General features: G+C 56.8%; 1 protein-coding gene across 1 annotated transcript in view; it reads right to left on the bottom strand.

Annotated features, from left to right (window-relative positions):
- Positions 1 to 363: 363 nt before the first annotated feature.
- UNC13A (unc-13 homolog A) overlaps positions 364 to 17666 on the bottom strand; it is a 72963-nt gene continuing 55660 nt past the window's right edge. The window contains exons 38-45 of the mRNA XM_025208331.1: positions 16392 to 16430; positions 14456 to 14485; positions 11842 to 11896; positions 11394 to 11476; positions 10724 to 10871; positions 5094 to 5186; positions 4571 to 4730; positions 364 to 679 (exon numbers count right to left, since the gene is read on the bottom strand). Of these exons, the coding sequence (XP_025064116.1) occupies positions 391 to 679; positions 4571 to 4730; positions 5094 to 5186; positions 10724 to 10871; positions 11394 to 11476; positions 11842 to 11896; positions 14456 to 14485; positions 16392 to 16430 (897 nt within the window). The 3' untranslated portion in view covers positions 364 to 390. The remainder of the gene's footprint in view (positions 680 to 4570; positions 4731 to 5093; positions 5187 to 10723; positions 10872 to 11393; positions 11477 to 11841; positions 11897 to 14455; positions 14486 to 16391; positions 16431 to 17666) is intronic.

Raw genomic sequence — 17666 nt, forward strand, 5'->3', positions numbered from 1 at the left:
TGCTGAGTTGGCCAGCCTGCTACAAGGCCACAGCACCCTCTGACTTTACTGCTGGGTACCCCATGTTCCTGGTGTCTTTTGCAGTTGAAACAGGCTGGGGAGAGGCACTCCCCACAGGCTAATATGCCCTCCAGCAGGGAAGTGTCCCCCTTACCCTACCCCTACTCTGGATCAGCCAGTGCCCTATCACTGCAGCCTGTGGGCAGGTGGGGGGCACTGGAGTGTGTCTGGATCCTTGGTTCTGGGCAATGACTGTCCTGGGTAGGGCTCTGTTCCCTAACCTGGGGACAGGGGCAGTTGGTCAGACGATCTGTATGGCTTTTACATGGCTGGAGCATGCTGTATAAGGGACATGGAGGTGGGGGGAGGTTCTACTACGGGGAGGGGGCCTTAACTGCTGCCTTCTTCTGCTGAGCGCGTGTCTGACTTGAGCTTGACGAACTCCTTGGCCACCTCGTCGTTGTTGCGCTGCGAGAGGATACGCAGGACGGTGAGGCCCGTGTCGTCCATGTGGATGCGCCGGCCCAGGGGCAGCCAGCAGGCACAGCTGCCACGCTGCATGATGTCCTTGAGCTGCATCACGGCAATGCCCACGGTGCGGTCCTCACGGGCGAAGCAGTAGTCCTTCACGCACACCTGCAGCTCGTAGCACTCGGGGCCTGTCTCGCTGCCTAGGGTGCTGCATTGGGAGAAGAGCGCAGGCACTGTGACTGCCCTGTGGCACCCTGTTAACCCCCTACTGCCCAGGGACCTCCTGTTTACTCTGCCTGTGGCAGAAGGGAGTGTAGTTGGCCAGTAGCCCCAGGCCAGTGCCTGAGTCCGTGAACCTCCCTTTTCCTGCTTGAAACGGAGAACTGTCAGCCTCTGCCAAATTGTCCTGCCTCCTTCCCTGTAGCTGAGTGAAGGGGGGTGCTTTCTACATTGGGTGAGTGTATGGCCACCATACAGACTGGATCCCAGAAGTGCTAACTACTGTCCTTGCCTCAGCTGACTTTCATAAGCTCAGGAGGCTTGTTTTTGAGGCCCTGAGAGGGCATGATTTCACAGGGAGGGGAGTTCAGGATGAGTGGTTGCTCCTTAAGGAAGCAATCCTAGAAGCACAAGGAGAGGGAAAGGTGGTTAAAAAAGCTTAACAACCCCCTTGGCTCAAGAAGGAACTCATGGACCTGCTATGTCTAAAAAGAGAGGCTTATAAAGGATGGAAGATGGAAAACACCACTAAGGAGGAGTATTCTGCAGTAGGGAGCAAACTAGGAAAGCCAAGGTTGCAACTCCGCTCCAACTGGCTACATGAATCGAGGACAATAAGTCCTTCAGATACATGGGGAGTTGAAAGAAAAACAAGGGCAACATTGGACCCCTGCTAAACCAGCTGGGACACCCAATTACCGACACCCAGGAAAAAGCCAATCTGCTTAATGATTACTTTGCATTGGTTTTTCACCAGCCCAAAGGGACAATCCTGCCTGACCGTGATGCAGGATGACCAGGGTGAGGATGAATATATGCCCACCATTGGCATGGACCTTGTGAGGGAGCATCTCGAGAGGCTGGACCCCACAAATCAGCTGGTCTGGATAGACTGCACCCAAGAGTGCTAAAGTAACTGGCAGACATCATAGCACAGCCACTGGCAAGGATATTTGAGAACTTGTGGTATGTGGGGGAAGTACCCGAAGATTGGAAGGCACCACATTGGCCTTCTATCTTCAAGAAAGGGAGGAAAGAAGACCTGGGAGACTACAGGCCAATCAGTTTGACCTCAATCCCTAGGAAGATTTTGGAGAAAATGTATCAAAGACACCATTCTTGACAGAGTAACAGAAGGCAATATTCTGCGGGGTAGCCAGGATGGGTTTGTTGTGGGTAGGTCTTGCCTGATCAACCTCATTTCCTTCTATGACCAGGTGACGTATCACCTGAACAAAAGGGAAGAGGTTGATGTCATATATTTGGACTTTAAAAAAGCCTTTGAGCTGGTGTCCCATGATGTCCTTATGGAAAAATTGGGCAACTGAGGCCTCAACTACTCCACAGTCCAATGGCTGGGGAATTAGCTCTGAGGTCGGACCCAGAGAGCGGTAGTTGTCAGAACCGAATCAACACGGCACTCGGTGCCTAGCGGTGCCCCCCAAGGCTCTGTTCTCAGACCTGTACTCTCTTTAATGTAGTCTGACACCGGTGTTCAGGTCATTTAAGAAGTGGACTGGCTAAAGTTGCTGATGACACCAAACTTTGGGGAAGAGTGTCCACACTTGAGGATAGGCTGGTGATCCAGGCCAACCTCGATCGGCTTGCAAGCTGGGCGGATGAAAACCTGGTGGCATTCAATATGGAGAAATGCAAGATGCTCCACCGTGGGTGGGGGTGGGAGGGGAATCCGGGAAAGCCACATCACACTTATAGGCTTGGCAATGCTACACTCACTAGCACCATAACCAGAAGAGACTTGGGGGTCATGGTTGACCACAAGATGAACATGAGGCACCAATGTGACACCGCAGCTGGCAAAGCAAACGAAATTCTGGCTTGTATCTTCCGATACATCTCGAGCAAGGTCCAGGATGTCATCCTCCCACTGTACTCAGCCTTGGTGAGGCCACAGCTGGAGTCCTGCATCCAATTCTGGGCTCCACAATTCAGGAAGGATGTGGAGAAGCTTGAAAGAGTCCAGAGGAGAGCCACATGCACGATCAGAGGGGAAGAGAACCGGTCTTATGAAGACTGGCTATGAGCCATGGGAGAAGCGCAGGCTCAGGGGAGACAGGCTGCCACCAAAAGTATATAAGAGGTGTGCATCAGGACCTGGGGGAACACCTGTTCACCAGAGCACCCCAAGGGATGACGAGATCCAATGGTCACAAACTCCTGCAAGACTGTTTTAGGATAGACCTAAGGAAAAACTACTTTACTGTCTGAGCCCCCAAGGCCTGGAACAGACTGCCCCCCCAGAGGTGGTGCAAGCACCTACTCTGGACACTTTTTAAAGAAACATTTGAATACTGACCTGGCTGGGATCCTCTGCCCTTAGCTGACTTCCCCCTTGGGCAGGGGGCTGGACCTGATGATCTTACAAGGTCCCTTCCAGCCCTAATGTCTATGAAATCTATGAAACCAGAGGCTCTGCTCCATCAGTGCTCCCCCTATGTAATGCCACCTCCTGGCAGGCAGGCTGCAATGCCCCCTCTATCCCCCCCCCAGTGAGGAAAGGCAGCTGCAGATAGGCAGTCAGATGGCTTGAGTGGTTTGCCTGATGTGGGGCCAGGGAGCTTGTGGGAGGGGGGCAGGGCATTATCCAACTCAGATTCCAGGTCTTATAGTCATCTTATTCAGTCTGTGCCCATCCTAAAAACCTAGTTCTGTGAGCTCTTCAGCTGAGGTGGGGACAGATTGAATAATTACTTATGAGCAACAATTTACTAGGGAGGGGGTGTCAATCAAAGGCTTTTTCATGAGCATCAGTCTGCACCATCATATTTGCTCTAATGATGGCTGAGGAACTCGAGGAGATGGTTGTTGGTGTGAACTGCAAAACTAAAGTACCAGCTGCAGACAGACTGTTTCTGTTGGCCCTGAGCTGGGCTCTGCCAGGGACCAGAGCCTGGGGCTTAAGGCCTAGCCAGAAGCTGGCACTTGAAAGGTGGCAGCAGACAGAAAAATGAAGAAGTTGGTTGCTGCTACATTTTTATCCTGGAAAAATTCAAGCTGGCCAAAGTCTCAAGGCTGAGGCTTGAAAAGAAGCTGTGTGACAGACAGATGGCCTTGTCGCATGGAAACTGTCTTAAGGCTGTTGTGGTTCAGCTGCTTTGTGCTCCTAGTCTCCTCCGTAAACCCAGTTTGGTGCTTGGATTGCATCTCCCACAATGTACCTGGTATCCTTGCTGATGAGCAGCCCATGGTGCATTGGGGGAGATGCTTTCCAGCCCTTTGCTCTGGGAAGCAGCTGGGCACCTTTTGCAGAATACAAGTGCTTCAGTCCTCAGGGAAAACTAGTTCTAGATGGAACGAGGCAAAGGGGAAATGGGCCAATTCTGTGTCCTGGGTGGTGGCAGCACAGGGGTGCAAAAGCAGCAGCTGGAAGTTCACCACTGGGCTGATGGTGGGAGACTTGCACGTCAGTGCCAAAAGCAGAGGAGCCAGTCGAGTGGCTGTTTAAACACTGCTATTTCACAGTCTAAAGGGGTGACGTCTGCTCCCTGCAGCAACAAACTTCCAGCCACTGCTCCTGCACCATGGGCTGCCCCTGAGGGCTCTGCTTGTACCTACTGCTGGAGCTGCAGCTGCTCAGCTCTGTGCCACCCACCCTCCCCTTGACAGAGGTCCTGGGGCTTGTGCCCTCTTGCCCACCTGCCATGGCACTACTGGAAAAACATGTGAGCAGTCCTAGCAGGCACCCTGAGGGGCATTGCACCTCCCTAGGTGAGCTCTAGCATCAGCTAACTAGCAGGGAAGGGAGGCAGTGGTGGCCTTACTGCCTCCAGCCCACTTGCAACTCTTGGCCCTGCCCAGCTCAGCTGTTGGAGGCAGGGAAGTTGGGGAGAGGAAGGAAACATGCATCAGCATCACTCACAACTGGAAGCTCTCGTTGTATTTGGGTGCCCAGCTGTTGTTCTTGGACTTGGTGGCGAATTTCCTCTTCTTGTCGCTGAGACTAGGCCCAATGATGTTGACCTCAATGAAGGGCCGGAAGATGCCGGATGTCTGCCACTTCAGGTCGTTAGCAGCCACCACTGCCAGAAAGAGAGCCATGTCAGAGCAGCATGGGAGTAGGCAGTCCTGTGCTGTCTGCGGGGTCTGTCTGGCTGCTCTTAGCTTTTTCCAGCTCAATTGCTGAAGGTTTCAACTCCCTGCAAGTGCTTGCACTAGCCCTTCTGCAAGGGTGTGGCCATGGGCTGCCAAGGGGGCACAGGCAGAGTTGAGGGTGGGGGCTCTCTGTTTCCCTGGCACATGCTCCATGTGTTGCACTGGGTTAAGTACAAGCACTAGTCCCACTTTCAGGTGCTGCAGCTCAGTCCCAGAGCCAGAGGGAGAAGCCTGCCATCCACTGCCAGCCTTGTGCTGGGCTCTTGGCCCTGCCTTCACATGGGACGTACCTTTGACGGTGACCTTGTGCTCCCCAGTGCCAGGGTGTGTGAAGAGCTCCACATGGATGGACACCTCCCCAACTGGGTCATCCACGCCGGATCCTGCTCCACAAGGGGAAGGGAAGGAGTGAGTGCCCGGCCCTGGAATGAGGACCTTGGGCAAAGCTGTGCCCTGGCCCTGCCCGGCTGGAGGACTCAGATCACCTGCTTGCTCCAAGCAGCTCAGATGCACTACATTTCCAGAATTTTTCTACCCCCACCCCCTGCTTTCCAAAGCAGCTGTGTGAGATGGATGTGGGGTGAAGGGCAGCCCCAGCCTTCCCCATGCTTGAGCAAAGCCTAGGTGAAAGGTGCACGGTGCTGCTAGTCCAATCTCCTATTACCCTTCCCTTGGGGCTGACAATCATTGTGGCAATCTTCAACGTGCAGCCCTGGAGCAACTCTATGGGAGGCAGCAGAGTGACCCTGGTTCGTCACCAGCTTCACAAGACAAGGACCTGAGCCACACTCCTCTGGGCCCTAAACTCCCTGCTTTGTAATGACGTAACCGAGTTGCAGATGCAGCATTGCCCAATGGAGAGCATGATGGACCCAGAGCCCCCGACTTCTAGTTTATTTCCAGTTCTACCACTGACCTTGAGCAAGATGTTCTCCCTTCCTCGTGCCTCTTGGCACCTCTCCCTTTTATGCATCTTTTCCTTTTGCTCCAGGAGCTCTGCAGTTGCAGTTTTTGGTGCTACAGCCATGCATGTGTCATGACCAAGGCCCACTTGCATAGTCTGTGGCAGAGCCAAGAACCCGGGAGTCTGGACTCCTGGCTCTCCTAACCTCACTTCTAGAAGCTTGTGCTGAGCCCTGGGGCTCTTGCAACAGCATTTCTGCTTGCTGCACGGTATCCCCTTTGTCATGCACTAGAAATTAAATACGGGCATGAGATGCTGAGGAGGTACTGGACGCAGGCCTCATCTTTTCATAGCAAAGGGGGAAGTGCAGGGCCAAGGCTAATTGCAGCAATGAGCTTCCTCTGTTATTGGGCCATAACTCACAGGCAGTGGCTGTGACAGGACCTGGTCACAGAGGCTCTGTAACTCATTTGGGTGCTGAGCCTGTTCGAACATGCAGGATGCAGGGGGCTTGGTGGAGGAAGGGTGCAGCCGAGGATATTTATGATCCTTTCTATTCGTGCTTTGGAAGAGAGAGGCTTCCACTGCTCCTGTGCCCATGCCTGCATACTGTGAGCTGGGGGGCAAGGGGGTGCTGGCAGTCCTGCTCGGGCACCACAACAAGCTCCCTCCTCACCCCTCACTACCGCTCCCTGGGCAGCCGCTGACCACTCCAATTGGTGGGGCTGGGAGCCAGAACAGAGCATCCCCTAATGGGCTCAGCGGGGTCTACCATGTGTCACGGCTCAGACGCCACATCCCTCCGATCCATCCTGACAGGTGCGGGCAGTGTCTAACCTGACCCCCCCGCCTCCACGAGCCCAGAATCCCACAGTCCCAGGCTGCCGGTGAGCAAGCGCTTGTGACCTGAGACCACCAGCCGTGCCCCTCCCTCCCTGCCCCAAGGTCTCCCCACCCCCCACTCCTGGCCAACGCGCCTTGCAGTTTCCCCAAAGGCAAATCTCAATCCGCTGGCTGGTTCAGCTTTCCAAACAGGCTGGCTCGGGACACCGCATGCAGCATGAGGCGGAGGGCAGGGAGTGAGGGGGCCACGCGCACGGCACGTTGGACAGGATTGCAACAATTCCATCCAACCGAGGGGGTCCAAAAGTCTAGTGAGGGTGCGGGAGACTCTTCCAAACCATCGTGGGGGAAACAGGGCTGAGAGAGGCAGGCTGGCGCCTGCAGGGAGCCATCCTGTTCTGCAAGGCTCAGAGACTATGGATCCTGAAGCAGGAATTCGGGGTGGGAAAGTGCCCCAGGGGTGGGGTTAGCTGGTCCCTGCTGCATGGACAGACCCTCTTCCATGTGCAGCTCTCAAGCCCACCCCGGTCCCAGGACAAACTCCTTGCTGCAGAGCAAAGGACATTGCCTTGCATTAGCTTTGTGGGGCTGGAGGCATTGGTGGGGGGGTGGGACACTGAGTCATATAGGGTCTGTCCAGACAGGGCCTGCAAGAGCTGTGCAGTGGTGGTATAACCCACTGGGCCTAGCCCTAGGCCCCCTGGGGCTGTTTGTGCAAAGCAGAGCAGTGGTGCAGCTCTCTCCCTTTATGCCAGGGGCTTTGGGACTGGGTTCCTCTAGGAGCTATGCTACCAGCAGTGCCATGTTATCACTGTGCAGCACACCAGCACAGTGGGAATCCAGCTGGGGGCCTGCCCCCGCCCCAGACAGGAGAGAAGGGAGCTACTGAGCACTGATCTGCACTGGCCTACTCTGGCTGTGGTTTGGGGGTTCCAGGCAGAGCACAGCAGTAAGAATCCCCTTGGAGGCAGAGTGGGATCCTGTAGGAAACCCCTACAGGGAGATGGTAGAAGCATCTTGGCTTGTCTCTGGTCTGATCACCTTACTCATATGCACAGCACAGGCCTTGTGCCTGTGTGACCTTATGGCAAAAGGGTGTGCAGTGATGGCAGATAACAGCCTACTGTTGCTGGCAGCTAATGGAGCTACTCTCTCAGCTCAAACAGCTGAGACTGGGGCTGCAGTAGTGCAATCTCGTGACCCATGGGGTCAGGGGGTGGTTTCTGCACACACTGACTCCAGCTGCATCTGAAAAGTGGAGGTGAGGGGAGCAGCAGATGCTCTGGTAGGCGGGGAGGGTGGAATAAATACTCCGGATCCATAGTCTTTGGCCCCCACCTGCAGAACAGATGCACCCACGGATATTTTTCTTGTCCTTCCAGATCTGCGCTGAACCAAAGCGATACCCACCCATCCCCATCCCCATCCCCGAGTCGCATGCTGAGACTCATTCAATCCAAAGATCAAGGGCAGGAGGAGAGATCATCTCAGTGCTCAACGCAAGCATGGAACAAACAAACCACCGTGCCGCTCCGCAGGCCAACATGGAGCTGACACCGGCAGCTGGAAGGTGAGTGGCAGTGCCAAGCTGTGTGCGGGGGTGGCAGCCCCCCGCCCCCATCCTGATGCAGTCATTCCACTTGCTTAAGGGGGGTGGGGTGGGGGGGCAGGGCTTGGTGTGTGCACCTGGAGCAAGGCTAGTAAGAGTCTCCCCCGCAGTGAGGGCCCTGAGTCTGGTGAGCTGCTGGCCACAGCTTGGCTATTCTAGGACCCCCTGGGCTCTTCAAGGCTGAGGCCGGGTGGGCATCACAGCACATCCCATGCCATGCTTTCACAGCAAAGCTCTGGGAGACTTGGTGATGACAGGCTGCCTGTGCCTGGCTCAGCAGAGCAGAGGTTCGGGCCCTCTCAGCTGCCTGGACCTTGCTCCCAGTTGGGCTCTGGAGCCCAGCAACGCCTCCACATCCCACCCGCTGCAGAGCACATTAAACCAAGGTGCTTGGGGTACTGAGGCTAAGAGATTTTTAAGGCCAGAATGGACCAATCTGATCCTCTGCTCCTACCCTCATGCAGCAAAGCCCTTGGCATGACATGCAGCGATGCCTGCACCTACCATCTCGAAAGGAGGAAGAAGACGGCCTCTTTCAGACAGATGCCCAGTCTGGATGGACAGACATCTGTGTGACACCGTCCCAACCCACCCGCTGCCGGGACCATTTCCTGTAAAATTTGCCTGGAGGGGCCTGACTCAGAGAAGCAGAGCCATGGACACAGCCCAGGCATGGACGGAGGCAAGTCCTCTGACATCTCAACCAGCCCCGAATGAAGAGGCCCTGAAGAACCCTCCCTGCAGGGGTGCGAGCAGCCTGCTCTGGGTGCTGGGACTGTTACTAGCCCTGACCGGCGGGTGGGGTGGGGTGCTCGGGACAGGTGCATCAGGGGTTGAGAATGGCAGACGTACCCTTCTCTGGATAAATTTCTTCACTAAGGGTAAACCTAATACCTTTTCCACCATGGACTAGTAAAGAGGCAAAAGGGAGAGAGAGAGACAGGGAAGAGACGGAGAGGAGAGAAAGAGCAAGAGAAAGAGAATGTGTGTCAGGGAGGGAAACAGGGGAAAACGTTAAAAGGTAGGGAAGAAAAAAACAGAGAGAGAGATCAGATAGAGCCGGCTGAGAATCCAAAACAAGACATCACAGCAACACAGAGTCAAAAGGCCTGGGCGCGGGGTGTGCTGGGGGTGGGACTCCTGCGGGCCTGAAGAGGGATAGCACCGGGGAGGGGGTTTCCTGCATCGCTGGGGCGGTTTCTTTCCAGTGCTTTCACTCTGCTGGGGGTGCAGGTGGTTCCTGCCAGCCCAGGGCCAGCTGGCACGTGGGCCTGGTGACGTAGCACCGGTTCCCCTGTGAGGCGAAGGCACCAGCAGTGAGCAGCCCCCCGACCCCTCGTGGGTGTAGGTGGGGAACAAGGGTGGAGTTAAGTCTCCCAGCACAGCCCGTCCGTAGGCCTGGCTCCCCATGCACAATGTAGCCTGCAGCCACCAGACAAAAGGCACAGACAGGACAGGTTCCCCACTCAGAGACACAGAGAGAAGTCAAAGACTCCCACCCCTGCTGGGTCCTCCTACGTCCTGCAGCGCCTGGGGCTGACACCCACCTGGATGGAGCCCTGCCCATGCAGACGTGCCTGCCTGCACCTGTCTCCTTGGCACGCTCATTCCTTCTGCCCGTGGCGCACTGTCTGCACACACAGCCACCCCTCCCCTTGGCTAGGGCATGGGCTGCACTTTATGGTGACATGAGGAAGATGGTGCTGGGGGCCTGATGGCGAGGTTAATAGTGGCCTGAACACCCTGAGGCGACCTGTGTGCCGTTCATAGTGACAGCAGGGCTGGAGACTCGCCCACTGTCCCCATGCTGGGCTCATACCCCTCCCCTAAGTGCCCCTGGGGACTCAGCTGGAGCCCCCTGGGGCCAGACTGCCAAGGATGCTGACTGCCCCTGACCTGCTGGGGGTTGCGAGTGCTCCATGCCTCTGCCAGTCACGTCCCCAGTGTCAGTCTGGGCTCCCCAGAGCTACAGCAGCCACAACCAGTCACCTTGGCATAGGCTGAGGGCCAACTTCTGCCTCAAGTGTAGCCACTCCCCAGCCACAGCCTTCTTGGGGTGTGTGGAGTGCAGGCTGCATGGCCCCCATCCTGGAGTCAAGCAGGATGCCATGGGAGTCAGGGCATTACCCCCTGCACGGGGTGGGAGAAGGGGGCAGGCTGCTCGAGGCTTCTTCTTGCCCAACAGGTGGCACAGGCAGTATCAGGGGCAAATGCCCCAGTCCCTGACCACCAGGATTCCTGCCCCACGACATCTGAAACCCCCACCCATGGGAAAGTGTGTTGGGGGGGGGGGGGGGCACAGCCTTTTTATCCCTTTGCACGCTGGTCCCTCACTGTGGCTCTAGTCATATGTCACTGTACCCTGAGAAGTGGGACAGGCCAGAGAGCACCCCGGGCGCCCTCCCCACAGATAGGCCGTGTGCACTGGGTGGCACTGCTGTGCCCGGCGGCAGGGGCAGACACACCTGGTGCACTAAGCCCCAGGTAAGAGCAGGGTGCCGCAGCTGTGGCAGCACAGGCCAGCAGCTGCAGGTGGGTGGGGGGCAGGTGATAACAGTGCTTACCCTGAGACGACTGTGTCTGCACAAAGGTTTTGATGAGCAGATCAGTGGCCTGTGTGTACAGGGAGAGGGCGTAGCGCAGGGACTGCAGGTCGGGGCTCTTCTCCAGGAAGGTTTTCTTCAGCCCAACTCCTCCTGCATGGAAATATTGCTGTGGGGGAAAGAGGAGTTAGGATGGAAGTGGAGGCAGGTGGGAGTCCCTGGGCAGGGTGGGCATGGCCAGACAGCTACAAGACAAAGCAGCATGGCAGCCAGTGTGCCAGGAAGGTGTCATGGTGCCTCCTGCACAGCCCGGCTGTACCGGACAAGGCCCCAGCAAGGAGGTCGCAGCACCACCCTATGCCCCAGTGCTGTCACACCAACTCACACTTCCCCTGCTGCATCTTTGGGTAGGTGGCTCCCCAGTGCAGCCCTTGCAGTCCCTAGCACCTCCATTGCCAGCCACCGCTCGCCCCACCAACCTGCCAAGCCTGGGATGCTGCTGGGGAAGGGCAGCAGGCAGACAGGGATGCGGTGGCTCCTGTCACTCAGTACCATCTCACTGGTCCCCCACTTGTCTGTATCCATCCCCAGCCTTTTGTCTCAGAGTCTTAAGTTCCCCGAGGCAGAGATGTGCCTGTCCCAGGGCTCTCAGGCACTACAGCAACGGGCAGAGCAATGGATGGAGACTTACCTTGATGGTGTCCAGCGCCAGCTCCACCACCGCACACTGCTTGGGGGTCAGGCTTTTGGCCTCCTCACGCACCATGTGGTCCTGAAAGGGTGAGCCCATCTGTGAGACCCAGTTCTGCACCACCCACTTCCCCAAGCCCTGGGGCACAGAGTCCGAACTTGGTGCCTGGCTCCTTTCCCCTACTCCCCAACTATGCACTGAGGCACCATACCTGGGCACAGCATGTGCAACGGTGCATTAGGAATGACGCTCGCAAGGACGTTTTAGTGATGTCTCACTAGCCAGCTTCCCATGTCCCATTAACAACCACTGGTAATCCAAGCAGATTTCCAGGTACAGACGGTTGCCTGTGCCACATGCATCCACTGAATAACAGCCTGGTGGTTTGGTAGCCCCTGCCTTGAATGCAAACCCGATGCAAACAGTCCCTCGCCTGAGCTGAAGCCCTTCAGTTTTGACAGCTGTCCCAGCTCCTTGGCTGCATTGAAGATCATCTGGGTGCCCTGCAGTGCACAAGAGAGACAACAAAAAATGAAAGGCCATGTGAGCAGGATGCTACACTGGCTGGTCTCAGCCCTTGACATGGTGCTGGAAGTTCCCCCAAGCGGGGACGTGGATCACAGGACAGAGCAGAGAGGGCTGGCATCAGTATACGTGTGTGTGTCCATCTGGAATGCAATGCCCTACCTGTCCCCCGATGTGTCTGCCCACCACCCATGCACAGTTGTTTGCATCTTTAGCAGCAGTGAGCTGTATTTTTGGGCAGGCTGGGGACATATCGTGCCTGGGACCAGGAGCACTGCCACGGGGACATTTGGGAAGCAAAAAGGACAAGAGTGAGTGATCCAAACAAATGTTCCTCCCCTCCCTTGTGCCTGCAGGACCCCTGGGCTGGGACAGTGGACCTTGTAGGAGACTAAGGGCTGTAGGGGCTACTCCCTGTTTTGCTGGACACCTGCAGTGATGTCATGCCTGGAGGACTGTGGAGCTGACATGTTTGAACTGCAGCCAGTGCTGTGCCCATGCCCTATGCTGTGTCAAGCTCTCTGCCTCAAGTGACAAGCCAGCCATCAAATTTGGCCCTTCCTGGAGTCCCTCTGGGCCAGGCGTGAAGCTTGCCCTCTGGCATAAGGCCCTTCTCCAGGAGGGAGAGGTCAATATTCAGGAAATGAGGGGCTCCCTGCCAATCCCCTGCCCTAGAGCTTGGCCCAGGATGTGAGGAATGGGCTTTGCAGCTACAGGCACGGGCCTCCAAGGTGTAAATCTGCGATCATACTGGAGCCAGGCTGCTCACTCTCCCTCTGAGCCAGACAACTCCAGCAAGCAGCCTATGCTGAAGGTGCTTTCAGCTTCCCCTTCCAGACCTAAGGTCCTGCCACCTCTTGCCCTGGCCCCCCCATCCTGGCAGGGGGCTCAGCTGAGGACAGGGGCTAGGAGATCAGAAACAGAGCCTAAAACCCAGCTATGCTCCCCCTCCCGCCACCGATCACAGCCAAACAAGAACCAAACAAGCCAGGGAGCGTAAAAGAAAAGAGAAGGCTAAACAGGGTGAGAGAGAGGGCTCGAGTGCAACAGGCCACAGAGAGGAACAGGAGGATACAGAGGAGCCGGGGGTGACACGGAGACAGCAGCCCTGGACCCGAGGCGGAGAGTCCAGCTCGCTCTCTGATCCCTCAGCAACCACCCTGCAGCCATGGGGACCCGCAGGGCTGGGTGAACTTGCCCGTGGTGACGATTCTGCATGTGCTGGATGCTGCCCCCTCGTGTGCTTTCTTCCTCCCCTCCCCATCTCTCTGCTCTGTACCAGGGTTGCCTGAGCTCCCCAGCCACCCTCTCCCACTCCTGAAGGAAGGGCTTTGAGCCCAGCCCTGCTATCCCCCATCAGAGGCTGGGAGAGGCCGTTGCCGCACAGGGGCTCTTAGCCCCTGGACAGGGAGGCAGTGGCAACAGGGCAAGGCTGGTGGCTGTCCTGGTGTTGGCTAGAAGGGGGCACAGGGGGATGGACTTGTGCAAGCTGCCACCCCTGCGGGTCTCTCCTCTTGGGACCGGATGCGTCTCCCTCCAATGCCCATTTACAAAGGCTGCACTCTATGCCCCTCGGCCCTGGCCAAGCTGCTGCCACAGAGAGGGAAAGGACTCAGCCAGGCACACCTCAGGCTAATCAGGCCCTAACCCAAGGGTCAGCAACATTTTTGGACAGAGTGCCAAAAACACCTGCACCCTTGACTTGTAAGATGTTGGCGAGCGGGGAAGCCGCAAGGGGACCAATCCTTGTTGGAGCAGCACAGCCCTAGCCCCTTCCCTGCCATCCACCCCAAGGCATGCATGCCAAGTGACATGCCTTCATGTGCTACGCTCTGGCACCCATGCTGGAGGTTGCCTACCCCTGCCCTAACCTCTAAGTGTCAGGGCTGAGGGGTGGGAATGAGCTGTGTCACCCGGGTCAGGCCCAGTCCCAGCCCCTGAATCAGCTCCTCCAGCCCTGCACCATCCTTCAACACAATGGCAGGGCACCTCAGCTGCCCCTGCTGCTTGTGGGGGGACTGTCCCCCTTGCTGGCTGGGGTGTGGGGGGAAGTGCTCCCCAGTGAGGCTGAGCCAGGAGTGACTCCTGATTCCCAGACTCTGGCACTAGCCACTAGGCATAGCTCCTCCCAAAGCCAGGAGGGAACCCAAGTGCCCTGACTCCCCCCACTAATCACTAGCCCTTGCTCCCTTCTGCAGGGCTGGGACTGCCAGCAGGACAGGACCAGTCCCTACACACCTTCATGTCTCCTGGCGGCAGCTCCATTATCTCTGCTATGACATGACCTCCCCTCAGTCCTTCTCCGGCTGGCCCCGAGTCCCCACCCCCCGGCTGCCCCCTGCATGCAAGCAGGTAAGCAAGAAGAGACACAGTCAGGAAGAAAGGCTTTCAGTACAACAGCGACCAGCGAGACAAGTGACAGGCCTGCCCCCAAACCACCCCCAAATGCACAGGACGACAACTCAGGGAACAAAGGCAAGAGGCACAGAGGAAGGAGGGGCACCAAGCAAGGTTAGAAATAAACACAGCATCCTTACATCTGTGTGACTGGGCAGCTTCACCCTGCTCTGGAAAGAGAACAGCATTGGATATGGTTATTGGCTTCAGCAGCAGCGAACACACAAGCCCTCCAGTGCCCGCACCCCCTCCCTGTGCCGAGGACAGATGTGCACCAGCCCCGGATGCTGCGGAGGCAGGGCCGTGAATGCTCTCTCCTCTGGCCAGTGGTGGTGAGGCCTGGACTTTCTGGGCCTGGGTCCTTGATAGTGTAAGCCGGCACATCTCTCTTGGCACCTGTCTATACCAGGGGAGGATCTGCCCCATTGCCTCAGAATAGTGCCTGTGATGAGTCTGTCAGGTCTCGCCCTTATTTCACAAGTTGCTCACCTTGCTAGATGGCAATCTGCATGGCCAGCCACTTCCTTTTCCATTTCCCTGCCCTTATAGGATCTCAGGGTCTGCTACAAGCTCCTGCTGATTGACCCCAAGCTCCCTGGGAGCAGGTCACTTCTCTTTTAGAGTGATTTTTGGAAACTCAGGCGTGCCGGGAGAAGGTGGGTGGTGCATGCTCAAAAAGCAAATCAGTGGCCAAACAGAGAGCCCAGGAGCCGGGGCTCCCAGCCCCACACTTCAGCTCTCACGTGCACACTTCCCTCTTCAGCCTGGCTGAGTGTTTTCAGATGATAAACTGGACAGCTGCTCTGGCTCTTGGTGTATTGCCTTGGGCTCTGGGGCTACTCTTTAACTGCCCCACATCCAGTGCCATTTGAACCCAAAATGTTAAAAAAGACCATTTCAGATGGACATGATGACCAGGCCGGACTACCAGCCAAGTCTGCCAGGTACTGCCTCACCCCTGGGCTGTGAGAAGGCAGAAGCCTAGTAAGAGTTTTGTTTGGCAGGGGGAGCGAGTGGCGTGCCCCTCCGGCACGCGCTGACCCCCAAGAGTCACTCCTCCCTCACCCTCACTGCCCAGACTGCTTCTCTCAATATTCCTGCCAGGAGCAGCTCCTGGCTAACCATTTCCAGGAGACATGGCTTCCTACCCACCTCCATACAGCTCACACCTTGTGTACGTGCACACACGTATGCACGCGCGCACACACAGAAGTACATACACACCTAATGTCTCCCAAACCAATACACACTGCTATGCTCTGGGCCAGCTGGCAGCTCACTCTGCTACCTCCTTGTCCCCAGCCCTGCAGCAAATCTGCCTGCTGTGTTTCCCACTGGGCACTTTCCTGGGGATATGCCTGGCACTCTGCAGTGGGCTGGGGAGGGTATTGTGCTCCTGCTTCCCTCTGCAAGGTGCCAGGCTGCTGCCCGGTATCAGGGCTCCTTTTGGCGCAGATCTGTTCCCTTGCACCACAGGAACCAGAACATTAACCCCATGGAAAGGCAGGGCTAGGTGATGACAGGCCAGCTGGGTGTCCCCCTGCTCCTCCGGGAAACCAACCCTGTGGCCCTGCCTTTGCTATAGCTGGGAGCTCCTTCCTGCACCCATCTGATCTGCAGCCACAGCCAGGGATCTCTAAGGATAGCTGGCTCACCCCCTACAGCAGGTGTGCCCCTGGTCTCTCGCACGTCTACCCAACTATGCCCGCTAACAAGGTAACACACGCCCAGCCTGTGTGGCACATGCATTGATACCCACCACACACATGGACCCCAGACCACACACCACGATCACAGCACGAGAGGCACCGACACACCTGAAACACAACACGACACGCTGCACCGGGCAACACACACACATACACGTGTCACTGCACCCCCAGCTGGCACATCCCTCCCCCAGGAATACATAGTCAAACAGCACAACACAGCACACACCCAGACAACACAACACAGGAGTCACGACACCCAAAGTCCACCTGCCCAGAGGTGCTCAGCAGAGCCAGTGAGTGATTTGACCTGGGCTGGTTGTACATTGCTATCACAGACAGTCAAAGAAGCCAGAGGGCTGATTACCTTCTCTGTCCCCTTGCCATGTTTTCTCAAGAGCGTTCCCTGTAGAAACAATGTCAGAATTGATCAATGGTCCAGAGAGGGGGCGAGTGGATGAGGGCAAGCATACAAGTGACTGTGCATGTTTGCTGGAGGGAAAGGAGACGGCAGCAGATGTCCCCCCTGCCTCCCCATCCTCCTGTCCTTGGGGTCACAGGACTCCAGCGGCTGAGGATGGTGAATGAAGTCAGGATTGCAAAGGGCAATGGGCACCTGCACTCTTATACCTTCCTTTGGTGGGAGACGATGTTAGGGAGGTATGTGCGTGGGGGTGTATTTGTTGGCAGATGGGGGAGGCTAAGAGCAGAGAAACCACATTGTTGTTAGCAAAGAATAATCCAAACAGAGGGAAAGGGATTGCAGAGTCACAGCAAATAAGGCTGGAAAGGGCCTCGGGACGCCAGCTGGTTCATCCATCCCCCACCCCAAGGCAAACTCTGCATGGGAGCCCAAGCCCCGATATGAATAATCCCGGGCGCACATGTGCTGCAGGGCACTGGCTACACACAAGCACATGAGTATCACATGTGCTCCCTGCCCTGGGAGTCCTGCTGGTCTGGGACCAACAAGGCTGTCTCCCATTGGGATAATGCCCTGCCTCTCCCCTGAAGGTCTCAGCCAAACGCCAATGCCCCGTATGCCATGCTTTGCCCCAGTGCACGGGGGACCCACAGGGTATTGAGGCAGGGGTGTTGTTAGCTAATGGGGGGGCTCTGCCCCAACTGCAACCCACAGCACCCTGATCCAAGACAAATCCCTTGCACAACCAGATCCCGTGACAGGGAAAACTGCATTGAGATGGCATCAAATGCCTTTCCCAGCACCCAACACTGGGGGTCCCTGAAGGATCAGCCCATACTGGCCTTGACACTGCCTGAGGAGGTGAGCAACAGGGGCCATGGGACACAGCCTGTCCACGAGGAGGGGCCATTCCTGTTCTTGTGGCAAGTGGGAGCTGCCGGACTCTGCTCAATGGGGACGCACCCTCTGCAAGAGACTGGCAGCAAGACCAGGGCCATGCAAGGCACCAGGCTGAGCTAGGGGAGCAGGAGAAAGGAAACTTGAACTGGCAGACAACCTGAGGAAGGGATGGGACACCAGGACCCCATCAGTGCAGAGACAGCGGGGGAAGCTAAGCAGCAGAGGCAGCATTGTCCTCCCCAAAGGTCCCCCAGGAGCACAGTCTTATAGGGGACAAGCCCAGAAGATGGGAACACAAGCTTAGGGCTGCTGGTCCTA

The sequence above is a fragment of the Alligator sinensis genome, unplaced genomic scaffold (genome assembly GCF_000455745.1).
Source record: "Alligator sinensis unplaced genomic scaffold, ASM45574v1 scaffold103_1, whole genome shotgun sequence".
NCBI classification, from domain to species: domain Eukaryota; kingdom Metazoa; phylum Chordata; order Crocodylia; family Alligatoridae; genus Alligator; species Alligator sinensis.